Genomic DNA, 27,155 nt, shown 5'->3' on the forward strand with positions numbered 1-27,155 from the left:
AGCCTTAGAATTGCTCATTCTATCGAGGTGTATTCAAATCACTACGAATTTACACCTGGAATATGTAGCAGTTAACTGCAGAGCAAGATATTTCGGTTTTTTACGATCACAGCTAATTGAAATTGAATTTTAAAGCACGGTATTTTCCTGCGCTGGCTTGATGATGCATATTTTTCTATCTTGTGCAGCGTCCTGCTCGTGTCTATCGTCACCTGCGTCGTCATGGTTTCGGGCTTGGCGCTTGTGGTGGCAGGCATCGTTTTGGGATTGATGATACCTCATCCAGGGCCAGGTTGCCCGCCCCTGCACAACCAGCTCCAGGAAGGAACCATCATGGTGCGCACCTTACTTTTGCATGACGCAAGCGGTGTCACGTCATCCTGCCTCGGGGCCAGAATTACTGTATTTAATTAGATGTAACTTAAAGAGTAAGAGTGTAATGCTGCTTACCCATGTTTTAGAATTTGTTTCCGAGTATCTGAAAGTTCTGTTCCTTGCAAGAGTGAATACTACAGTTCCTCTTTGTTCAGGTGACTTCTATCTAGGATATTTATTACGTGACAGGCACTAGAATAAAAAACTCCTAGAGGCTCAGTAGTGTGACTTTTTAGGCTTGTTGGTCCAACGCTTCAAAACACTGTGGCGCATAATAAGACGAGTACACAGAACAGAAAGGAACACAACGCGTTCCAACCTACAACAATCTTTATTCTTCCCAAACAGTACATTACCCCAGAACAAACATGTAATTAGTTTTGCATAATATTATACTAGTCACAGGAATGCGAGCTCTTTGTCACTGATGATCATGAAAGGCATGATAACCCACGTGAGACCTAAACTACGTACCTCCTCAGCTTCAGGTATTTCAAGCGTTAACCTATCTCTGCTTTGTGCTATCCCAAACCCCTTATCCAGAAAAGTTTTGCGTGCTTTCCGCAAATACGCCGCAACTCGCGCAAAAGTATCACGCAAATACGCCCATAACTTTTAACGAACCTGTCACCAAAACGCTTCTTGAAGCCCTATTGTTCAAGCATGACATCGCAATTGCATATTTGTTTTTGTTTTCTTTGTTTTACGAGAGAATACCGGTGTTTTTTTAGTATTTTACAAGTGCTCTATACTCTACCACTAAATACAACGAACGCGTCCATTGGTATCCTCTAAAGTGGCATTTTTCATTGTTTCATTATTTAGAGTATGTTTATTACAAAGCAGTCAGAAAAAAAAGGTCAGTCTTTTGTATTTGTTTTTTTTTTCTGTCCACAGTTATTTGTAGAGACTCAGATTCATGTAACCAAATTTTTGCATTTGCACATTGTGTTTATGTTTCGAAGTGCTCTTTTGTATGTTGTTGAATATGCTCCTTAATCTGCACGCTGAACGTCAACCTAAGCGAAAGCCTTTGTCAGGCTCTGTAGCCTTTAATTTCGTTCCAGCTTTCCGTAATGAAAAGAAACAATTAAATAAAGAACGAAAGAAGGAAAGAAAGAAAAAGGAAGTATCAAAATTTCAACAGTATCAGAACTGAGACAGAATATGAGTCGAGATAGCGTGGCGTGTGAAAGACAACCACTTAAGAATGGCAATAAATGTATAATTTGCACGGAATCTCAAAATGGTATAGAATCCCCGTCAAAAAATACTACAGAACTGTGTCAAAAATACGACAAAATATTCTGTAGTTCTGAAGTACTTTTCTGTTGTTCTGTAGTTTTTTTGTAGTATATTTCTGTTGTCTGTAGTTCTGTAGCACTTTTCTGTGGTAACTACAGCAATTTATGATGTTACTACAGAACTTTCTGTTGTCACAACAGGTTTCCCGTGAAAAGTGCACTGAAATTTTGTTGTAAGAACAGACAATTTTCTATAGCTTTTTCCGGCTGGAATGGAAAGTTAAAGTTAACATCGCATTTTCTCGACATGCATCCTATACATCACTTTGGTTTTGTTAGAAGGCTCAATTACACTAGCAGGAGTGCTTTGTCCGGAGCCTTTGTGAAGTGCAAGACAGCAAAGTCAAGGCCCGACTTCTCTGCCCTTAGCCACCCTTACTTCGATGTTTGGCCTTTTTAGAAGTATACAAACGAACTTTGGCCTTTTACTGTGATCCTGAGAGTTACTACATCATTATGTGGTATAACGCATATAACCTTTGAAGATACAAACCTCGCATACGTGCTTAGACTGCTTTTCAGATACTGCATATAGCCTATTTACTATCAGCCATACTTCACTGCTCCGACTGTTCACTTTTCAGCACTACACGACAGAATATTGATCTCTACTTTGAACTTGGGAATGCCTACGTCATTTTGTGACAAGGTCACGTAATTTTACCTTGCGGATAAAACCGCTCATATGTGCTTGGCTTCTGAGTTGCTACAATGTACTCGATATGTGTCCAGTATATTGCTCGATACATATCGCATCGCTGTCTGTAACCATTAGGATCGAGCCATGATCGCCGGTGCTTTCTGGGATAGGCATTCACGATGGCAAACGGCGTGCAGCGCCTGTGTTCCGCGATGAGTCCAGCTAAACTAATTCATTTTTGCATGTGTTTAATAGTATTAGATCCGGAAAAATGTTTCCAACTTTACTAACCAAGCTTCACCGAACTTGACCAATAACCGTGCGCAAATGTCGCGACCCGTAGAGGAGCAGCTCTTTGACTTGCTGAGATAACTGGTGGAGCGGATGTAACGTGCGATGCGTATGCACCAACCTTGGGTTGAAGTGCGCTGTTTTTTTTTTGGTTTGCCTTTGGTTTTTAACGTCCCAAAGCGACTCAGGCTATGAGGGACGCCGCAGTGGAGGGCTACGAAAATTTCGACCACCTGGGATTCTTTAACGTGCACTGACATCGCACAGCACAAAGGCGCCTAGCTTTTAGCTGCCATGGAAAAGCGGCCACCGAGGCCGGGATTCAATCCTGCGTCCTTGGGCACAGTAGTCGAGCTCTATTTTGAAGAATAGTTCTGACGCTCGATCTTTTCAATATATTGTAGCAAGAAGCTTGCTAGACGCATAATTTTCCAGCGAAGAGATCACAACACGATCCCGATAACTACATTTCCCGTTCTAAGGATCACAAGCCCAAGAGAAGAAAAGTGATTGGCCTTTTAGGAGCGTAGTGTCAACTATAAGTTACATCGTAGTTAGGTTGATCATGATGGGCGCGTTTCACTAGGTGTGCCACAAAATATAGCTTGGCCCTGCTCACACTGGCAAATATGTCAGTCAATAGTGAACACGAGTCCTATGCAACACAACCGTCGAGTTTTGCGTTTGAAATGCGGAGTGGATGGTTTTTGCTTGGGCTGTTCAGACATGACATTTCTTGTTGCGAAGGACGAGATGCAGAGGAAATATTTTCGCTAACGAAACAATAGATAGGTGGGGCGGCGAAAACTGGCCCTAGCTTGCTACTCTACACTACAGAGAACTAGGAGAGAGAAAGTAAAAGTAAGAGTTATGATAATAATGAGGGGGACAATATTATCTTGCAATGAATTTTATGTAGTAGTGCGGGTAACAGAGAACAACACCCTGCACACGATGACTGGTACTCGTCTCACGTGGCGTCGACTGCAGCACGTACGGCATATGCAGGACAAGTTTTTATTATCACAACGCGCGCGGAGCTGTAGAAGAGCTCCCTTGCACTTTAATGAGAAAGGCCTGCACTTACAGACCGAGCAATGCCAGTTGCTTACCATGTGATTATTTGGGCGCGAAAAATGCGAGTCAACATTTAGTAAGCTTGAAGATGGATGAGTAGGCATGATCACTCTGACTGTTAGCTTTAATTTTCCCGTTCCATCCGCCCTTGCATCGATTTTACCCGAAAACAGCATTGTGTTGACAAGCTGATGAGTGCGGTGTATATTTCCAGCTGGCTACTGTGTTATGCTGGTCGTTTCGCAGCTCGGCTACAATGACGATAAAGAATGCGTAAGAAGGCTCTTTCAAATTGCTGGGGTGGATTTAAATAGTTGCCGCATGGCGACCGCCGGCACAGGTCTCCACGAGAGTTGGCCGTCTCATCGGTCGCACGATCGTCGTGGACGGCGTGAGGCTGTCGCAGTTGCTGGGCGTGTCGTTCGCCGTGAGCACGGCTGGGGAACGACGCTTCGAGCTGCCAATCCCTTTGACGGTGACCAATCCGTGCCTTGTCCGCGACTGCGCCGAGCCCAGGGAACCGTGCCCGCAGGTGGATGCTAACGGCACCTTGGTGGGCTCCGAGGACTGCCTGCACGTCAACGTGTGGATCCCGGAGACGCCACCACCTGTGGGCACATCCCGCGCACTGGTGGTGGCGCTGGATGGCTTCTGGTTCGAGCGGGGCTCCAACGATCACCCTGACTGGCCTAGGCTTGCTGCCAAGGGTAAGGCTCTTGCGTGATGGTTTTCATGCCGGCAGTTTTAATAGCTTTGTACTCATCCGCCAGAAGGTATCTGGATACCTGCACAAGTGAAGAAACTTCATTTTCGCATAAAGAGTAAACATGGCATGCCGACGGATTAGTGTTAGCTAAGGCACTCTGCAAGGACCTTTCCTGTGTACCTTCTCTGACATTTTCATTTGTGTGCATGTGGGTGCGTGTGCGTATGTGTGTGTGCGCGTGTGTGCGTATGTGCACGCGCGCGCGCCACTGGTGCAGGAACACATTGCATGAACAGTTTTGCATCGCTAGGCTCTAGTCAGAACGTGGCACTTTCTGGCAAATCACTGGAAGTGTTCGGACGGCGTTGCCCCTGACTAGTGTCATCTTATTTCTAGGCTAACCAAAAACGTTCGATCGCGTATCGCACCCGAAAGTGATCTTTAAGCTTCATCATTTTCTTGGCTGTAATAAAGTAACAAGCTGGATAAAAGATTGCCTTTTAGAACGCTACCAGTATGTGCATTATGACGACCACGCCTCACAGCATGTTAAAGTAATGGCCAGTGTACCCCAGGGAACGGTATTAACGCCTATTTTATTTCTTCTTTGCAATAATGACCTAACATCCAATATTAACGAAACACTCCGAATGCTCGCAGATGACTAGATCATTTATAAAGAGATAAAGTCACATGATGATCAGGTCAATTTAATCAAGGCACTTGGTCTAATAGCAACATGGTGTAGGGGATGGCAGATAACTAAATCTAGAGAAATCAGTTTTCACGACTGCGTCAAGAAAAGAACACGCTCGTTTTCCTGTATGAAGTTGGAAAGAAATTATTAAAACCAGTCCAAAAATACAAATATCTCAGAGTCCTCAACCCTTCAAATTTGAAATGGAAAAAACGTGTGCAATACATATCATCAAAAGCATTTTCCGCGCTTTGTTCTTTTACGCGATCGATTCTGTCTGCCTCCCCCGACATCAAGTTGCTAGCAAATGTCTCCATGTCCTGCCTGTGCTCGTGTACAACATTGTTTCCTGGTTTCCGCACACACAATGCATAAATAAATTAAATAATGTCCAAAGTGAAGCAGTGAGGTTTATTTTCAACATATATCGACGTAAGGACTCCACTACCAAAATTCTGAACAGCGCGAACCTTGCCGTTATTACTAACGTGCCCCCACTTCACGCCTTATGTTCCTCTTCTTTCTAATTAATGGTACTTTAAAATAGATTCCGAGCTGCACATAGTCCCTTCATCTAGAAGAGATACTAGAACTCAGCATTCACAACATTTAGTAGATTATAAATTTCATACTGACACCTTTCATTACTCATTTTTCTGCAAGTAATTAAGAAATGGAACAAGTGTGCCGAGGATTTTAACTATTAATCTCTGGACATTTTTTATTCTAACCTGCCGTAATCGTTTTTTAACATGATAATCTAGCATTTAAGCACTATTTGTTAAGAAATGTTACTTCATCTGTACTCATGTTGCATTGAATATTACACAAAACATTGACATTACCGACATGATGACCACTCAATTTCGATGTTATTCCGCAATGGCTGTATTTCTCGTGACGCGTTACAAATTAACTATTAGGATCTACCCTAATCCTGCAACACCCTTGAAAGAGGCTAGCAGTATTTTGAAATAAATACATTGAGTCGTAAGGGAGGGAAAAGAAAAAGAACTTGGTTGATTTTCTTGCTTGTGAATGTGGTTGATTTCCTCGACTTGCTGATCGGTGCTCTTAGTCCTCAACATCACTTATGCGTAATGAGTAGATTCTCCACATTCTCTCACGTGCGTCTGAAACTGGCCTAGTAGCTGTATGCCGTGAGCACCATGTGTCGCCACTTCTTCCTTAACATAAATTACCCCAGACGGGGGCTGTCATTGTTGGTTTATGTTCTCGTCGTGTTGCATATCGGTTTCTTCAAGCTTTCGAACGGCTTCGTCTTGTTGCTCGCCGTATTCTTGGACCTTTCGGATTGATTTGACTTGTTGCTCATCGTATTCCAGGACCTCTCTGATAGCTTGGCGCTTCTGGAAACAGTGACAAAATGTCCAATTTTCCCACCCACAAAAAAAGCATGTCTTGTCTTGTACAGGGCAAGTTGATACAGCGGTGTGTCTCATTTACCTGCATCATTAGCAGTGCACTTATTTTGGGCTTGTGTCTTGGAACTGCAGAGGTGCTGTATTTGGAGCCAGTGTCCATGAAGCTGATCTTTGTTGCACTCGAAGAATACGTAGCTTGTCTGACAGGTTTAACAGATGCCAGGTATCCTTGTGCGTCTTGAGCCACCTGCTCATACTGCAAAGCGATGCTAGACGCAGCGGCAAAAGTAGTGAGTTTGGGTTTGTCCAACTAAAGCCTTTCTCGAATTCCCAGAGAAGGCACTCCTGTCATGGAACGATCTCTGAGCAGTTATTCTGAAGATGCGTGGTCGCATGCTAGTAAGATATTGCGTAAATCAGGATACATTCTGAAATAAATTCGCCTGCCTGCTGCGGTCTGTTCAGAAAGCGTCTTCGTTGCATGACTAAGTTCGTTGGTACCTTTATTTCTTGTCGCTATAGTACAACAGCTTCTTTGTAAACATCTGGCGTAGCGTCACTCCCTTCTGTCAGCGAAGTAGCAGTGGGCTCACTTTGAGATGCCTCATGAGCGAGGTAGAGTCGTCTACCTTCATATCCTAAGGTATATAACACGGGAGCCTTCTTGTTCATAGCGGTCGCTGCAGGCCCAAATGGCAAGCTCAGATAAAGTTCTAACGTTTGGAGCAATTGGTTGAATGTAATTGCTGGACGCCTCTGGCGAGAAAGAAATGGGGCCTTTTCTTAATGCCCACGAACGGAGTTGAAAGAGCAATGCTGGCCTATCGTAATGCGAAAAACTCGTGTGTAATTTCAAATATTACGTCTCTGGAATATATGAGAAATAATTTCTCAATGAACTTGGCGAATATTCTCACAGCAATTTTGAATGCTTTCCTACAATGCCGAGTTTGTGGGACCTAACTTCAACACAACAATCTATACCAATATTGGAAGTGGGACTTTCTAACAAATAAGGTTAGAAAATATCTCGAAGCGTGAAAAACATTGATATTGTGGGACGTGTTGTTCCCGGCGACACACTTAAGAGACGTACAAAAGTGTTTTCCTCCCTTGACAGCCTTTGTTATAGGACGGCGACAGCAAGGAAAAGTGACGATATTCGTATGTAGTTAGCAACGCCAAATCTTAAGCGGCTCGAACATCACAACTTGTCGCTTCTGTTGCTCAAACACATGCAACTTCTTGTAGAAGAAGTTCTTTGGATGGAAATTCTCCCCTCACTGTCTTTCAGCAGTGAACCGGGCCGCATGTCAGTTGGTTGGACTCACCAGGTGACGACGTCATGGGCGACATGAAAAAGTTTGCAGAAAATGGCTGAAACTTAAAAATAATGAGTCGATGTCGAAGAGAATTATGCTATGATTGGTTACGCAAGAAGCTTCGGGGAGGATTCTTTACGTATTGATGGATGCCATCGGATAACTTGAGTAACTGGGGATGCCTCTATTCAGCTTGTTTTATATACTCGTGGGCCAATATTGCGTCTAGGCCGACACGTTCATAAGAAAAAGAGACGAGGCTCATGCATTAGCCGTCCGCGTTAAGAAGCCCGTTTATTCACAATATGTCGGATATCTATAGGACACAGTCGACATCACAGATGACGACACAATACACAGTCATAGTTACAAGTACAATCATAATATACAGAATAGAAACAAGGCGAAATCGATACTAGAACAAAGTATGTAGAAAGACAGCATATATGTCATAAACGAGTGCTGCTACTGAATTGCTCACAGTGCCATTAAAGAGAGCCTTTCAAAGGCATGATTCTCTTCGGATATTGGTGCTATTATTCTAAAAAACTACAAAAACATACAATTCAATCACTGGAAGGCTAGTTGGGTGCGGTCTTAAAGCGACAAATGTCCATACATAACAACGTGATATTTTTCTACAGATATAATTCGTTGCTTTGCACTCACAATCAATGCATATATATTGCTGCGCAAGTAAATTTTCACTGGACATATTTTCCCCATATTCCCCTTAATGGGTATATTTTAGCGTATCGCCATCATCGTAATCATACTGTGCATCTAATTCTGTGATTAGTCAAAAAACATGCCAGAAATAGATGGAATCATTGTGTGGAGCGTGCGTTGTATGCGTAATGTTGGTTGATATTAGAGGGCTGATAATTGAATTGGTTGCCTGATGAGAAGTGATTGATGATTAGAGAAATAAACAAATCGCACGTGAGTGTCGCTGGCCTTCAAGAGGCGTGATTCATCCTGTGGGTGGTAATGACAGGGAACGTTTTTTGACATTGTACCAGATGCATGTAAGAGTGTGTGCACACTGCTTCAGACTGTATCTTGTCGTGATGGTGGTGCTCGGCAACTAGGAAAAATTCCCGAGACACGTACATGCCGAGAAGACAGAGAAGAACGCTCAGTATGAAGCCTCTAAACGGTTGAGGGGTAGTGCGATGCCGAGTATGAGTTGCGGATACACGGGTTGCCCGCGCTATATTGCAGGGCGAACTTTTCTATCTGCGGCTGCGTTTTAACCACAATAATGCGAGCTAGATGTATGAGCCCCAGCCTCCTTGCAGTAATGTTCTGCATACTCAGTGTTTGTAGAGAGAAGTATTGTTCTTTGCTTGCTCTCGGGCGCTCTTTAAGTAATGAGAACATAATGTTGAAGAAAGTGTACAAAAGTAGGTAGAGCTCTTGAATGCGGCCAATGAGCCAACACAAGTTTTTGCTTCAGTCGCTGAACGCCTGTTCGCAGAATGAAAATAGAATCTGCACAAGTGACGAACAGAGAACGGAAGAGAAATATAAAATTGAAGAAAAGAGAAAGAACGAAAGGTAATATGGCCGTGATATAAAACATGTATAAAGTTTCGCACATTTTAAGAAATCTATAGGGTAATGTTCTAGTGTCAATGTGGTATTTACGGCACTAAAAAAGTTGAGTGCCTGCAAAAAGAGCTGATCAAAGTGAACGCCGAAACATTAATTGAGCATTAAAAGAAAATTACTTACGTGCCTTGACGGAGGGGGCTTGTCTACAGAATTCCACTTTCATTTGTTAGGCACTACATAGCCTAACAGGAAGATGTTTAAATCTTCTTCTCCAAAAGTGAAACAATATAGTGGGCACCCATTGCAAAAAACACGAAGCAGAACCCCCTCCCCATACCTTGCTAGATAAAGCAATAATTTTGTATCGGCACCACAATGACATGACGAGAGAAATGAAGGAAGCGGCTGAGATAGCCCAGGTAGCAGAACAATGTGTCAGCAGACCGTATATATCGCCATTTAGAAAAGAGCTCGAATTCCTTGAGTGAGGACATGTGGCACGCTTGTCACATTTTTGTACGCCCCTCTTTCCTTCCCTCAACAGAATCAGATATGTATACGCACCTGTTTCCGTAATAAAAGTTGTGGTAAAAATTAGCGCTTGTTCCGAGTTGTCCTCGTTCTCCCTTCTTTCCGCGCTACGCTTCCTGAGTTCGGATGCGAAGCGCCGTAACTGTGCAGATAAATTCTAACCATAACATCGGTACATTGTCGTAAATCGCACGAGCATGGCTAGTCTGATCGGCAAAAGCAAATATACCGGGCTTAAAGATCACCGTCGCCCGGAAGCTGGCGACGATCGTTAACGCAATTTGAAGCTGAACTGGTACGTAAGGGTGAAATCTGTCGAGCGAAAACAACGTTGTTTATTATTAGGCAAACAAGCAGATGTGATGAAACCACCGGCAGAGTAGCAACAGGTAAGGCATTGGGTAAAAACGCATGTCATCACATCTGCTCTTACAGTGGAGCATAATCATCCACTTAAATACATAAGTTACCCCAAGGGATGACTTCCTACAAGTGAATAGGGTTACCTGAAAATTGATCAAACATTTGCTTCCTTAAACGTCAGCATAATTATTGGATTGTTTATCATTTTAGACCGCCCTTCCCGTCATCGCAAAAGGAATTGTGAAAGCAATCCGATGACGCAACAGTCGGTGCAGAATTGATGCGACGAGGCGGAGATACCGAAATCCTGTAGAAGACTATTTTCTAATTCGTATGCAATCTTCTGGCTCACAGCCACCAGAATAAAGTTAAACGGACTTAATGTTCTGCTTTATTGCCTCTTAAAAAAGCTGCTTCCCTTCTCCAAACGTTTACTGGCAGGCGACGTGGTGGTGGTGGCGCCCAACCATCGGCTTGGCGTGTTCGGCTTCCTGAACCCTCCCAAATACGCCGGGGACAAGGAAGTGGCGGTGGACGACGTGGTTAGCGCACTGCACTGGGCGCGTGACAACGCGGCTGCGTTCCATGCTGACCCCGACGGCCTGGTGGTGGTGGGTCGCGGCTCGGGAGCGTATCTTCTCTCGACCGCGCTCCGCCGCATGCCCAACAACACAGCGAGCCGCGCCCTATATCACGGACTCGTCTACGGCTCCCTATTGCCCCTGAAACCGGTATGTGTCCGTTCTTCCGCTATATCTAAAAATGATCTAAATGATGCGATGTCTTCACTGTCAAGCGAACTTAAACTCAGCCCGCGGCTGCAGATATGTATTCTGATGTCCGCACCACCTGTCCTTCGAGACTGGACTGCTGCGCCGAAGGCAATCGAACATTTTGTCGCCTACAATACGGATAATGATAAAAATAAGTCTACGGATAACGTGGCATAACTTTTAAGAAGCGTACATAAGTTAGACAGTTCTGTACTGACAATAGTGCTCAACATAGAAAACAAGAGATGAGCAAGAACGCAAGAATAGGTGCCCGCTCTAAAGTGAAAAATTATATTAGAAGATGCACAAACTAACTGGAAAACCTAAAAAAGAACTGGATGAGACACAGAGCATATGTGATCCACAGGGCGAACATCCAACGGTGGACTGAAAAAAGTGATCACAAGTGAGAAAAAGTAATCATTAATGCTGCAATGAAAAATAATGTTATTAGAAATGCGTACTGCATATAAATAAGCCCAACGAACGTTGGCAGATCCAGTTCATCTCAAGTGTTGTGTATGTGAAAGAATTCCATCTGTTCTCAAACTGATTGATGTCGCTGTCTGAAGAAAGTCGTCATTCTTGCAAAAGGGGTGTGATTTGTTTTCTTTTTCTTTTTATCGTTTTGGTGCAGATTATTTAGGGTGTTTCAATTTCCATTGTTGCCGTAACCTTTCAGTTATACAACAGTTTAGCATAGCCATATGCCTGGTGCTTAACTAGCTTTCTCATTTTTTTTCCCCATCACTGTCTCCTTTCAAAGCCTAAGAGTCAGTTTGCTATTAGCGATGTACACAACTGTGAAGATACACCAATCTGTGACATTTTCAGCCCATGCGCCATTATGTGCACATTGGTACCTTTGAAAACTTCTCATGTTGCCTCTGCTTCCCATCCTTGCCTCGGGCGAGCAGCAGGGTCCAACAGAAATATACAGTCAGTTGGCCACTGCTCTACACTGCAACACCACTGAGAACATGTGGCTACCCTGCTACCGTGACGCACCCGTGGAGAAGCTGCTGACGGCGTCACGGGCTTCGCGGCTACCCATGCGCTACGCTCCTCAGCTTGACCTGAGCATGCTGAAGAAGCCGGGCGCCGCGTGGCCTCACACCGTGCTGGCGGGATCGGACGCGGCAGATGTGAGGGTGCTGTTCACCGACACCATCGTGCCATTGGCGAAGGTGGGCTCACTCGGTGCTGTATGCGTCGGTACGAATTAGAAAACAATCTAAGACGTTCAGTTGGGACACTGGACCTCAGGAATATCACAATCCTACTGCTCAGCAACTGGTGACATGTACTTAAGAAACATAAACGTTTTTTTCTTTTCGCATTCTGCTTCCGTCAGTGTGGCCCCCTGTCAAGGAAAGCATAAAAAAGAAAAAAAGATGGGGGACACTTAGGGATCGCCTTTACGGGTATGACGTGATAGCATATGCTACTAGCCTAACATAAAGCCCGGCTCTAACCAAGCCGTATGAACGTGCCTGCGTGACCTAGGGGGGACGTGAAAGCAACGATCCTGACAGGCCGATTGCGATATCACTCTCCCATATCAATAAATGAGGCTCTAGTTGGCAGCTCCTGCCGGGCAATGTCAGGCAACCCTATGTAGTACCTGCTTATGTCAGTTACCAGCCATCGATGTTAGCGCTATGCTCAGTAATTTTCGCTCACAATACCGCCGCTGGCGGAAAGTCGCTGGATTTTTAGTGAACAGGGCCTTTAGTACCTTTGAGTACTCCCTCGCAATTGCCTTTAAAGGGCAACTCCGGGGGTTTCTTGAGATTCAAATATTGTAGTGAAACGTTTACCACAGGTTCTCCTCTCCGTCCTGACGCTTTCTACAAAATTTGGGCGCCGTACGATAATCCGTTCACGCGAAATACGGCTTTAAAATATGCCGTTTTCATGGCTTAAGTTGAGAGTATTTCTGCGGGCAACACTGAGTTTCTGACGTCACAAACAGTATACAGGCGTTAATGTCCACTTCCCGCGTGATTATGAAATTGTGAGGCTTATATTGAACTACCTCAGATATTTTATGCAGTGCGTCATGATTTCCATACTTTATTTTCACCATCCAACGCACGTACGAGTGTTTTTCTAATACTGAGTGTGACGTCACCATTTCGTCTAATGGGACGTCGTTTCTGAAAGCAGTTTCGGTTTCGATTTGCTGTTTTTCTTTTTTAAAAATACTTCCAATTGGAATTTTGAAAAACGGTTTTTTGTGTTGGAGTCAGGACGTGCCGAGGAATGTAATTCAATTAAAAACACAAATTTATGAAAAAATCACCGGAGTTTCCCTTTAAAGCTGAATCCCTTCAAACAAGCCTGCCTTTCCCGCGTTACGCGGCTAGCCCGTGCGGCGAAAACCGGCTCCGTCTGCGCAAGGCGATGTTTATCATCCGCCCAACGCTTCGATCTAAGGCACTACTGCGCGAAGTTTTCGACACTTACGCGCCGGTTAGTTTAGTGCTTTCTATACAGATAGACAATGACGAGTTGTTCCCGTTTTATGCTGTGGCATCAAAGCTCGGGTGGTATTCGTTTGGTCTCGGATTGGATTGGATTGATTGGGTGAGGCTCCACTGATAGACTTGTCCATTAGGCCGCCATGTTTTATATGTTTTATTGCTGTCCAAGGTTGCCAACCGAATAACTGCATTTGACTTCATGTGAGTTAGACACCACAATACCCTCCTTGGCAAGAAATTGAATTAATGGACACACAGTGATTAGAGAAACTACTAAAAAGAAAATGCTTCACAGCGGAATGACGCAACAGTTCGAAAGTCAGGTTAAGAAGTCAGAAAGGTGACTCGGAGGCTTTCTATTTATCTTTGGGTAGCGTCATTTTACTGCAGACCTCTGGTGCGAAGCAGGTGGTGCAGGAGGTGACATAGGGGTATGGCTATCCAGATTAGGTGGTGGATGTATGTCAGAACAGCCAAGTGGTTGTAGAGATCTCGCTGCTGCTTGCGTAAGGCCAGACGCATCTTTAAAAGACATTGAGTTGCGCGCTATTACTTGATTTCCTCTAGGTGCCTTCATTTGTGATGCATGAACGCTGACAATATTGTAAGTGTACGCAGTGAACTTGTTATACTTGGCTTGCTCTCACAATGTATTTGACCGATAAAAAAGCGATGAGGTTGAGTATGCCTGTGTGCATCAACCTGCCCATTTTTCTACGCCTCTTTCTTTACCACTGTTGTTTTCAACCCTGTTAAGTCTTTTGTTTCTAAAGGAGTTTCAGTGTAGTCGGGCAGCGGCTTTCTCAATGATCTGCCAAAAAGTAGTTCATATGGTCATCTTCCTTTTTCCATGTGTTTGCAGACCTGCAGGACGTCAGAAAAAATCAAGTTCTGATTTTCAATCAGTAGTCGCAAGCTGACTTATATGAACATGATTTTTTAATGTTCTCATGAACCGTGTGGCTTTAACATGTGTGGTGTGAGGGTTCCAAATTCCCAATTCTCTTGAGAATGAAGCAAGCTCTTTGTCTTAGAAATGTGGCTCTTTGTCCGTCTTAACTGTGACGGGATTCTGAGCACGCAACATAACTTTTGGAGAGAGGGGAGCACAGTGTTTGCACTTGCGTAGTGCATGACTTGTACCAATGAGTACCGGGAGAAATCATCTTTTACACCATGGCGTATCTTCCATCTGGGAAAGGACCACAAAAGTCACGTGACACTTATTCCCAGGGGCCACAAATGGTTAGGCGATGGCAAGTGGTTCTTCCTTAGCTTGAGGAACAGCTACCTGGCATGGTAGGCACCTTTTGTTCAAAGAGTTTACAGGGTTGCCCACGTTGAAAACCATACCTTTTCTCTCAATACTTGTTTTGTTTGGGCAATACCTTGATGACCTTTGTGAGTAAGCAGTACTGCTTGCTTTTGCAGGTTCGTGGGAAGAACTAGCGTGTCCTTCGAAAGCTGATGTCTTCAGGTGTTGTCAATTCCGTTTTATTGATGGCAGCTGCCTCAGTTCAGCTGAAGGGCTTGGGGGTGCTTCGATAGATCCAATAAGCACGGTAGCTGTTCGTATGATTAAGTTTCAACTTCTTGAACTGGGAAGGCCTTTGGAATGCCATGGCGCTGAAGAAAGCTAACATATTGATTTGACACTGTATTGATGCTGGAATATATTTTAATCTCTGGGACTGGACGTCTGGAACGGCAATGAGACGGGTTGCCATTTTCTGCGGTGTGGCATATGTCAAACTTGTGCTACTGAATGTGTAAAGCTAGTCGCTTGATGCGGGTGTATGGTGATGATCGCGGGTCTCCCAATATGCTCCTTAATGGCTTATGATCAATCAGCAAGAGGAACTTAAACCCACAAAAATAATAAGGAAGGTATTCCATAGTCCACACAGCTGCGAGCATCGCTCATTCCATTTGGGAGTAGTGGCTTTCAACTAGTGTAAGGTCTCTATTTGCGTAAACTATCACTGCAATGTATTAACTGACACGCTGTATGAGGTTAGCACCCAGTTCATGTGGACTTGCATCTACCACAAGTTCTGTCAATTTGGATGGATGAAAGTAAGCAGCGGTGAAGGCGTCGTGCATGGCTTCTTTCAGGCTCTCAAAAACATTCTGCTGCCGATCTGTTCATTGCTGTGCAACATTCTTCAATGCCATACACAAAAAGGTTGCGTGAGATCAGCAAGATTTTTCTGAAATAAGCAGGGGTAGTTGACCGTTTCTAGCAAGCTCTTCACTCTTGTGGAGCGTCCAGTGTTTTGATTTGTAGGAACGTTTTCTTACGATCCGGACAAACGCCATCAGCTAAAAAAATCAGTCCGATGAAATTTATTTCTGCTTCATGAAAGTGACATTTCTTTTGACTGACTGCCAATTCAGCTTCTTGGAGTCGCTGCAGAACTCCTTCCAAGGATGTTTCACGCACCTGTTTAATTCGAACAAAGAAAAGAATGTCGTCACTAACATTCAGGATGTAGGGAATGTCGTTGAAGACTTGGCGGATGGTGTTCTGAAAGATTTCGTCTGCACTGGTGCTGCCAAAGTTCCGGTGTCTGTAGCGAAGCAACCCAATATATTTTGAGAATGTTGTGAGCTGTCTGCAAGCAGTGTCAAGATCCAATTGATAATATTTATTCTTCAGGTCAAGGTTGGAGAATACTGTTGCTCCATTTAAAGCAACAGTGGTGTCATTTACTGTTGAGCACAAATGTTCACATTGAATGGCAGTGTTCACAACATGCATGTCAATACACATTCAAATTTCATCAGGCGGACGTGGTTTAGCCATATTACCACAGGGGTCGCTCACGGTGGAGGTCCTATGGCTGACTCAATGATGTCTTCTGACAGGAGGTATTCATGTTCTTTCTCTGTGGCATCCCGTAAAGGAAACGGTTTAGGTCTGTGTTGTTGTGCAAACAGCTAATGCAGTGTTGACAGCAAAGAGGCGAATTTGCACGTCCATGAGTTTTTCAATTCCACGAAACAACTTGAGGAGAGTCAGCAATTGTCAGCTAGAATATCGTTAACTTGGTGTGTGATTTGTAGAAGCCCCAGGTTTGATGCTGCTGTCAAGCCCAAAAGTGGTGCACAGTTTCCTGGAATGAGGAAGATGTCTTCTTTGATGCGCTTTTCTTTGTCTTGCTTTAAACCAGAGACTTTGCTTAGAAGTTCAGGTGGAGACATTGTTTCATATGGGAACACTCTGATGGACGTTTTCTGGAGGCTCACATGTAAGCAAAAGCTCTTGGAAGTCATTCTCACTAAAAATAGACACGGCTGCACTTGTGTCTATAAGAAAATCACTGGCACATTGTTGACCGTGATAACTGCTTTTCTACATAAGCTAGCTAGACGAAACGTCAAGGCAACGCAAATGTGTTCATCCCTGCTTGCACTAGAGTAACAGGGGGCTGCATGCTGTCTGGTACTTCAGATTGTCTTATGCACACTGCCTGTGAGTTCTTGCCTGGATCATGGTTGTGGTTCAGTTTGTAAAATTGTCTTGGTTGAACAGTAGAATCGCGCAATGACCAACCTAGTTATATGTCTTGCATGTCTTGCCCCATGCAGCAAAACTTGACATTCCACATTAGTGAGGCCACTTGCTACCACAGTTACGACAATCTGCTAATGAGGTAAAATGTGGTTGCCGTTAGGCGATTTATCGTAGCATTGGACGTCCACATCTTTGGTGTTGGACGTCGTGCTGTCCCTCCTTGGGCACTGTGATTACTGTCGCGTCACTGTCCACGTTTGTTTCGATATCGTACACATCACTTCGACGTCCTCTAGCACTTCTCCTTACTTGGGTAAGTCAGGTAAAGCAAGTAACTGAATGATGGCATATTTCCGAAGGCGAGACGATGTTTTGGCGAGAGGACGTGATTTTTGACATCAAATTCAAAGTTTTCAAAATTGCAGTGGCAAGATCGCTGCCGGAGGCGCACGTAGAAGACGTCCATTGACTCACCAACAGTTTCTGGAGCTTTACGAAATTTGTGGATGCAAATTGGGAGTTCACTCGCGGAGCCAAATAAACATCTAGTTTCGCTCATACGGCATCGTATAGCGGTGTCGACGTACTCTTCGTTTTCTGGGTTGTGCTTGTGGGTGTTGCGGCTACATCTTCTTGCATCTTGCAAGGAGCTATCAGGGAGTGAGCGAAATATGTCTTGGACATTGTTATCGACGTAGTGCAGAAGAAGAGCTTTCTTCCGCGCATCTGCCATAGTATCACAGGCCAACGGTCTGTCCAATTAGTCCATTCGTGACCAATATTGCTATCGTCGGTAGCTCGAAGGGTAAAACTTGTAAATGGAGTAGCACATGTACCATGCTTGGGATGGCTTGTTGCCGCTTGCTGCTGAAGAGCGATACGGCCGATTTACAACATGGTTATTAGTACTCACAGATGATGAAAAACGCATCTCACAGCTGTGTGGTGTTGCTGTGGGTTTGGATGGAGTTGGATTGATTGGGCGAGACTCCAATGATACAGGCTTGTCTTTGAGGCTGCGATGTTTTATTGCTGTCCACATTTTCCTAACGAATATCTACTCTTGGGTACATATGGTTTATAGACACTACAGCTCGCCGTCTAATTTTCGCGATGTCGTCGTCTCCTGCCGCACTGCAGAATAAATACAATAACCACTGTACAGCCGGGAGCGTGTCTCAAACCGCCGTTGTTCCAGACCGAGCATGCGTGTTAAATAGCAAGTCTGGCTCAATTTCGTTGTCTTAACCAACCCTAGTGAAAAAATACCGTATGAGTCACAATAACCTCATACAGATTTCTCATACTAAACTCATACAAATCTAATTAGTTTGCGTATACTTCTCATATGATGAATCAGTTTAATATGAGAATATATGAGATCTGTATGAGTTTAGTACGAGTTTAGTATGAGAATTTGTATGAGGTTATTGTGACTCATTGGGTTTTTTCACTAGTGTTAGGCGCCTTGTAATGGGATTTAAGGCGAGTGTGATATCGCTTCGAGCGCAGTAATGGGTATCCACGCGCACTGCCATTAGCCTAATACACAGTGATAGCAGAATATGAGAAATGAGCGACAAACTAGCCGTGGACAAGCTCATATTGACGAATGTGGTTCAGAAGCGTCGGCGATGTTCCCACGGGTGCACCGTCACCAGCGCACTCGTCTAAACATCGTCGGCACGCTGGTGACGCTTAGAAGCGAAACGAAACCTAAATGCGGTCAGTCCTTTTTATGCGGTCTACTAGAGCAGTGCAGCTCTAGTGCGACGCATGCAACTAGCAAATAAGTGAATGGTTAAGAGAGCGTGATCGTCGCTGTCTGTCTCAGTAGATTCCGTAGATGACTTCGCTAATTACAGGTGAGAGTAGCCGAGACTAGGGCGGAACGAGACGAGAGACTGTCCTCATCTAGTTGACGGGCACGTTTCGGCCTCTTGAAAAATTTCTTAAGGTTTCGCACCCGGCAGTAGAAAATAAATTTTGCTGCTATGTGACCTGTACAATCGCAACATGCTAGGAGACTAAGGAACCTCCTACCCCCCCCCCCCCCCTACTTTAGGAATGCGACAGTGAATAAAATGCTCAGATATTTGCCTCTGCCCACTCGTTTGCGTCAGAACCTTCAATATAATTCGCTGCCCACACAGGTACGCTGTTCTTTAGGCAATGTGGCCTCTGCTCCTCCTGCCGTTCGCCTGGAGTACTGCATCAACTGCTCGTCGTTGCCCATATCACCCACGCGTTGGCCTATACAGGCTCCTACTCTGTGGCTTAAGACTAAGTACCAGTCCAGGGTGGTCACTTAAGCGACTTCAATCCCTCGGTCTGCTCAACTCTTGCTCTAATAGTTGCCAGCCTGAGGCTACGAGGACCAATGCACTCTCCCGTGCAGGAGGCCAACGCGTCTACACCTCAAGCGGTGCTGGACTTCACGCTGGGAGTTTTCAACATTGACCCCTACTTGAGGCCGATAATACTGGAGAAGATTCAAATCTCTTCCATCGAAGGGGTGTTGCACAACCTGCCGCTGGTGATGGGGTTGTGTCCTACGCTGAACGTGGCACAGGCGGTGCCCGAAGGATTTCACTATTACTACGACTCGGTGGCCGTCAGCACTTCCTTCCGACCGCCCCTAGGGGTCGAGCAGGTTGCCGAGTTCGCCGCAAAAGGGTGAGTCTGACGCCGTAGAAGCCAACGGCTGAAGCCTGTGTAATGCTGTGGACAGCTGTGTTTGTGTTGCACCACCAAGTCGCCATCGATACTTGAGGCGGGAGGCGGCATTCTGGGTAACTATTGCGGCTGCCGTGCAGAAAAAATACTAAACAACTTCAGTGTTCAAGTGCAGCATGGTTGGGCAGAAAAACGTTATGGGGAAGAAAAACGCTACTCTCTTGACGGATATCTTGGTAGTGCAAAACTGGCACAGTGACTACAAATCGCGCAGTGGCCCTGAAAGATGGTAATGCACCGCGGCACACAAGGAACAAACTGCGTTGTTGACTTGCCGCCAATCATAGCAAATGCGTTGTGCAGAATGCTACTCTTGTGGGAGACACGTAGAGTTCGTGGCCTCGTTCTACTGCACGTCATTGCGCCCTGGAGATTTCATGCGACAGCCTTATTGCTCCCCATCAGTTAGGAAACCGGCGGCCCCTAGTTGCCTGCATTAACGCCAGCGCCGATGGCGTGTAGAAAACGATCTCCTTTGGTCCAAAAGCTCCGATTGATCACTCCTTTCAGTGTTTCATTTTGTTTTCAGCATTATTAGAGAGAAGAAAACACTGCAGAACTGCCAGCTTCAGGCATACAAGTCACAATATGCGCATTTTCGGTGTGCAGACCTGAGTGTCCATCTGATTTACGCGGCAAAATATACTGCAAAAACAGATGTTGCTGTATAATTTCTGCAGATATATATATGTTGCGTCTTTTTTTTTTCAGAAAGAAAAAGCTGGCCTCAATTATTTAGGCACGTGGCCATGCTATTTGTACATTTTTTTCACTGAACAGTTCCAAATTCTACGACTTGTTACGCGGATGCCCTTTGAGGTGGAGCGCTATAGTTTATGTCGCTGGCAATCGGCTTCGGCCCGGGTTATGGTCCCGATAAACGCGATCATTCCACAGCCATTGCCTTACCGAACACTGTATATATTACTGAGGAGCAGTACATAAAAGGTGTCATCATCTTTGATGTCCTGGCTAAAATATTGTTTTAATTTTTCAACCATGCAGCATAGTGCCCCCGCTGGGATACGGGAGCCCGTGGCCACCACTGAAGACCACGTCGAAGACGCGTGTTATCGAGGAAAAAGGCCGCGAGAATTTCACCAGCTTCGATTCTTTGTGCAAAAATGTATATTAAAGCAGAAATGTTTAGTTACAGATTAAAACATTTAAAGAAACTGCAGACGTCTCAATGGAGGCAATGCACCACGGCACGATCTAGCATTGCCTTTGCACCGTGCTTCCTGCTCGCCTTGTATGTGCTTATTTCTGCTTGGTGCATAAATAGTCATCAAACTTGTTTGCGCCAAAACGATTGCAAGAGCATTTGCGGCGCCTCACAAAGTGATATGTCATCACAGTGTACTTCGATCCCCTCTTTGGCACTAACCATTGTTCTGCTCTGATTTATTGAGATTTTTGATAGATGAATGAGATTTTTTCATTTTCATAAACGTCACAGCTCACTCCGCATTGAATGAGAAGTTGTTTCTGAAAGTGTTTTTTATTTGAAAATTGTACTTCCTGTAATTTGTGTCAATGTGCGTTTAGACGTCTGCTGTGTGCGTGTCTCATACTGACATCATAAGATCGCGTAATCTTAAAGGCTCCATGATTTTCGAGTATTATGTTAGGAGAGGGTAACATATGTACAACAAAAACATGTACAGAAGTAACACACGATGAGTCTTTCTCTTGCGCAATGCACGTCTCGAATCGCAGAATACAGACCAGGTAGAGCGAAAGGGGAGGATGGAGCACTGAACAAGAGTACAGGGAGGGAGCTCGATTTCGCAGGTCGAGCCAACGTTTCGACAAGTGGATTTGTCCTCGTCTCGGCGCCTTTGACAGACCACAGACCAGTGATTTTCAGACGACTGTTGACAAATGTATTGATGGCCTCTTGAGTGTCATCGTTTGGTTGCCGTGGGTAACATTTTAGGAGGTGGTGGTAAAACTTTATTTTCCAGCAGATACAGGATAGGGGTCAACCTATCCGCCTACACGACGGCCTAGAGTCCTGCGACCCGGGCGGCGTGTTCGGCCAGTCAGATTACACCTAGCTGAGTCTCAGGGTGTGAACTCAACAATAGTCTCCCAAATTTCTTGTTTTTGACTGTTCATTTATATTTTTTATTTCTGGACACGTCCACATCATAGGTACCAAATCCACCTTATCCTGACAAAATGTGCATCTGAGAATTGTTCCCGGTACCACTGACTTATTTTAGGCTTGAGACTAAAGTGGTGGCTGAAGGCGCTCACTACATTGTAATCTGTGCAATCTACAGATATGAATCCATTAAGAGGAACCTGGTCCGCATCATACGTAGGTAAGACATGGTATAGTGTCTACTGCTTGAATCCAACGGTCGTGGTGTGAAACGTTTTTCGGTTTTCCTTGAATAGTTACCCGCACATTGAGTTTGATAACTATAATGGCAACTCTGCATCCTATTTAGCGTATATTGTGCAGGCATCACAGCAGGCTTTGTCCTCGTGGTCTTCCAGTAAGCTAATATTTACTAGGGCTTGGTGTCGAAATCTAGTAAGGTGTCGAAAATGCTTCCATAGTGACACTTGTTAGAAATAAATGCGGGCTAGTGAGATGTATGTTCTAGCCTTGCAGATGACCCAGACACACAAGCATGAGGCATTTTCTAGACGTCGTAGAGAATGTACTCTTTCATCTTTGTAATGAAATTTAAACTTTCTAATTTCCGATACACCATTAATGTTTTGTTTTACGATTCAGCAAGTTAGGCGCAAAAAATGAGCAGGCGTCTCCTGAAGGAGAGAGTTTCCGTTTCGAAACGAGTGTAGAAGCCTTTTTCGTATTTATTTCTCAAATTGCACACAATGTCAAACAGGCTTCAAAACGAAAGTTGAAACAATTTCAGGGGTGCGCCTAATTGTCCTTCCGTGAAAATTGTAAAGTCCAATTAGTTGGCGCGCCGGGCAAGCATATGTGACGACGCGTGGAAGGTTCGCGCGCGGTGCACACGAGGATGGGTCACCCCAATCGGCCGCGACCGGTCGCCACGAGAACTATTTAGAAATTATTTTATATATACATGCTACTTGCGAAACTTTCAAATTTGACTCGAATACACTTAAGGACCACCTGCGATGGATTTTTTGCAATAAAATGGTGTTGTAGGTAGCATTTAAGGTGCCTTTTAACACGGACCTAAAAGCCCCTGAGTTGTGTTGCCACTCTTATCGATCGTCTCTCTTTAGAATATCATTATCAATTACTACCACTATTATTATCTACCACTATATTATCAGTAACTATCTTACCTGAGACGTCATATCTATCATTATTGTGGATTTAAATTCTCGAGTTACGTTATCTGTCTCATCTGTCTGATATCACAATCATAACTAGCTAATAATCAACATAGTGTGTTGCAAGACATCTCGCTATCATTAATAATCAACGAGCTATCTAGTTATCGTTACTTATCGCCTTTCTAATCGTCATTATCTCCAGTACACATATCGATGTCGCACAATCCGTCCACGTAGTCCAGGAGCCATGATAGGCTTTCATGTCAAAAACCTGCCTTCGTGCAGCTGGCAAAGATGAACCCCGGCGCTGCTTCAATCAATCTCTGCTTCAGTCAGTCGCAGCCATTAATCGACGACAGGTTGCAAAAAGGAGGCGACGAAGCACCGCGGCTCAAAATCATTTTCCGATTGCCTAAATTCGGCCCATTGGGCCACTGTCCATTGCCGACACAGGACCCGCGTTAGGACGTCAAGGCCGTGTTTGGTCAGCAAGAGTGTTTCTTCAGCAGGAGTGGGAGTGGATTTTTATCTGCTGTAGGTCGTCGTTGCGCCCGCCATTGCTTCGGTGGTGAACGGCGGCTGTTGTTGCGGCGCGCGTCTTTCTCTTCCTCTTCCTTTTATTTCTTGTCTATTTTCTCTTCCGTCTGCACAAGACAGCGGAGGTGGCTCAGCTAGAGAGCATTGTGTTTTCCTTCTTCCTAAAGCCACAACAACAACAACAACAAGACTGGTCAGGCCAACTTTTTGCCAAACTTTTTGTTTTGCTTCCGCCACTTTCAGGAGAATGGAGCTTATAACACTATGACGTTATAATCAGAAAAATCAGCGAATGTGTATTTACCTTCCTGCCAACTACCGCCAGCAAAGACCAGGACGATATCAGGGGAACAGGTGAATGCAGCGTCTAGTTCTAAATAACTAATACATTATATGACTTGAAGAGCAAAGAGAATTGCCCAGCAAAATCTCTTGAGGCCAGTACGCTGCACCTAGAGGGACCATAACCCTACGCTCACTTGAACAATGCGGTGTGTAATTCTGAGAACACAGATTTATTGCACAACCAGGCACTGCACGAGAGGCTACGCTAGGCTAACCAGGCGGGTGATGCAGAGGGCTGTTCAAAGCAAGTGACGTCCGAACTGCTACAACGGTTCGCGTAAGGCAGAGCCGTGCAGCAGAGCCGACGGCACCGTGGGTGCGAGGGAAAAATTGAAACGAGAAAGAGAAATCCTTTTCCTATCTTTTTCCTCGTTCACTTTCGTCCCCGTATGTGACGAATAGCGGCAAAGTAGACGGGATGGAAGTGCCGCCTACTTTCTGCAGTCTGATTTATTCTCATTGAATCGAACGGTTAAGTACATTACATCTAATATAATCAATCAACTGGTACAGAAAACATTTATTGGCAGCAGGTTCGAATGAAATTCCCCATCGTACGAGTTTGGAAAACTCATTCGCATACAATCACAAAGCGAATGTGTACTCTCGATGCCAGATACGCAACAGAGCCAAGAAAAGCGAAAAAATTATCAGCGCATAGTCAGGTAAAAATTTACATTTATTCATTTTCATTTTAAAAAGTAAAACGTCATTTAATAGTCAAGTTATTCGCACTGTAGGTTCTCCTTATAGTGCCGTCAACAATTCCAGAGGTGGGATGACTCGGTATCTTCCGTTCATACATTCAGAACGTTTGCGATCGACGGGGCGTCGATCACTGAATGTGCTGAAATGCAAATAATGATATTTTTATTCAGCAAGAACTGCCGTCGAACAGCGCGTGAATCACCCAATGTCTTCCTTTACTCTACAATAATTTCGTGGCCCAAACCTCAGAAGGAGCGAAATATTTGGCAGTGCTATAGCTTCAGTTGAGTCGAGTTAGACGAGTGATTAGTAGGTTTTGCCTGGCTTAGCGCTCGTGTTCCGATTGCGATCGTCGAGGCCTTTAAATAATATATGACGACGTCAGAGTTCTAAAAATGTCCGACTTTAGACACTATAGTAACTAAACGGAAATAATTATGCACTAATCATCAACTAAACGTGTACGATGTGATATGCAGTTAATATGGGGTAATCGGACTCTGGATAATATATGCAGTGACGTTTGATGGTGGGTGCTTCAACTTTAATATGTAGTCACAATTGCTTGTCAGTGCACGTTAAAGAACCCCAGGTGGTTGAAATTTGAGGCGTCGTCCACTACGGCATCTCTCATAGCCCGAGTCGCTTTGGGACGTTAAACCCTACGAACCAAGCCAAACAATTGCTTAATAATCGTAACAATTTAGCAACTAAGGGTAGTCTAGTAGAAATATAGCCTTCGTGAGCTAGCTAGCAATATACGGTTTGATGCTGTACGTACAATAAATTCTTAATTAAAAACATGTAATTGAGGATAATTTCTTTCTATTTGATTGTTCGGTTTTATAAGAGAGGCTACGGTTAAATATCCTGACAAAGGCCCAGCCTCCTTTATACGCAGCAGTCTGTCTTCCGCGTGATATAAAGAAAATTTTTAAGACGTGTAAAGAATACACAAAAATAATATGCAGATAACACATACCTAATGCACAGATAATACAAATAAACAATAACTATCAGCTATAAACATGACGGGATAGATACACAAAAGAGGGCATTGTTACAAGCCTAATAAATATCATGAGTCGCGTTTAAAATACCCCTACAACAGCAAACGATGGATATACGCACAAAACATATATTTCATTCTTTGTGCAAGCTGCTTTTTTTATTTCGGCATTCATGAACAAAACAGTTCATTGCCGAAAGTCTGTTGCTACCTTACAGGTATGTGCTATATAATAAAACTTTACATACAGGCGTTTATATCGCTAATTCATGGAATGAGTTGATATTTGTGGACAAGCGGAAGTGGCTTCATCAGGTCGATTTGGTTTGCACGAAGCGTAGTATATTGATAAGTTAGAGCAGAATTTATTCGCACTCACGATTAGTACAGAACGAATAAACTCTACGTAAGCTGCCTCACACTATGTGACAATTTTATAGCTTTAAGTAAAAATTGTAATATTCATGAAATAATTGACTGCAATACTTGGGTATGTAAATAATCAAGCATAACAAACTCTACATAAGCTTTCCAAAGGTGAAACACTTTTTCCAATGGCTTGATTTGAAGATTAGACATCGAGGCTCAACGGAAGGTCAAACAGTCGCTTTTCGCCGGCGATCCGCTTTTGCGTTCAGTGGTCCATACGCTCAAATATCTGACGTCTGGGAGGACTCCTGAAACACGTAATCAGCACGAAAACGACCAAGAGCGAAATTTTCACCACTGAAAATTGGCCAGTTTACTTACCGTTTGGTGAACGAGGGCACGAGAGCAGAGGGCTCTAGCTGACAGATGCAGTAGCAGGTCTAAGTTGCAGCGAGAGGAGATTCAAATTCAAATTCAAATCGAAATGCAGTTTATTTTCTGTCAGAAAACAAATCAACGGAGGAATTAAGCTCGAGCAAAAAGTGAAACATGTTCTCTTGATTGCGCTCAGCCCCCTTTTACATGGCATAGAATGACGACACACAGGCGGATATTACATAAAACATACTCGTGGAACATGAGAACATGGAACAAGCAAACAAAACGTACAAGGTTAAGCAATGTAGAGTGGTCTTGCAAAGCTCTGTTGTGGAAATTAAACAATGTTTATATGCACAGCAAGTACAAAGAAAAAAAAATTACCTGTTGTAGTTTACAAACAGAATAGAACGTGCATAGAGGTACATATTCATAAAGGCAAACGGTTTTGCAACAGAACTACACATTATTTCAGTAGCATTAATTAGTATGGGGTGTCTGATGCTTGCTCAGACAGGAAAGACTATAATTCTTGGGATATTAATGTTGTTAATGTCAATTTCGTTATGTTCCAGGTTGTTTTTAAGTGTTGGTAATGAATGACGTAGCATTTGTTGACCATAATTTGTCCGCGAATAAGGAACTTTCCAAGGTTCTGAAAAGCGTGTATCACGTACATGTGTCGATCTATTTAACTGTGCTATATAGTTTAATTCTTGCTGGCTGTTACGAAATTGTTGGGTGTATCTTTCTCCCAA

At 44.0% G+C, this 27,155-nt stretch overlaps 1 protein-coding gene across 1 annotated transcript; it reads left to right on the forward strand.

The window, feature by feature from the left end:
* Positions 1-201: 201 nt before the first annotated feature.
* LOC146178716 (carboxylesterase 5A-like) lies at positions 202-20,909 on the forward strand. Its single transcript, XM_084579793.1, has 6 exons — positions 202-336; positions 4,028-4,394; positions 10,690-10,979; positions 11,939-12,208; positions 19,423-19,700; positions 20,766-20,909. The coding sequence occupies exons 1-6, from the start codon at positions 223-225 to the stop codon at positions 20,893-20,895; spliced, it is 1,449 nt and encodes a 482-aa protein (XP_084435919.1). The 5' UTR covers positions 202-222; the 3' UTR covers positions 20,896-20,909.
* The last annotated feature ends 6,246 nt before the right edge of the window (positions 20,910-27,155 follow it).

The sequence above is a fragment of the Amblyomma maculatum genome, chromosome 9, assembly GCF_055883805.1.
Source record: "Amblyomma maculatum isolate TAMU_Amacu chromosome 9, ASM5588380v1, whole genome shotgun sequence".
NCBI classification, from domain to species: domain Eukaryota; kingdom Metazoa; phylum Arthropoda; class Arachnida; order Ixodida; family Ixodidae; genus Amblyomma; species Amblyomma maculatum.

Coding starts and splice junctions, on each gene's coding strand:
- LOC146178716 (XM_084579793.1), top strand. CDS start 223: ATGGTTTCGGGCTTGGCGCTTGTGGTGGCAGGCATCGTTTTGGGATTG. Junction 4,395..10,689: donor GCCTAGGCTTGCTGCCAAGG/GTAAGGCTCTTG, acceptor GTTTACTGGCAG/GCGACGTGGTGGTGGTGGCG. Junction 10,980..11,938: donor CCCTATTGCCCCTGAAACCG/GTATGTGTCCGT, acceptor TCGGGCGAGCAG/CAGGGTCCAACAGAAATATA.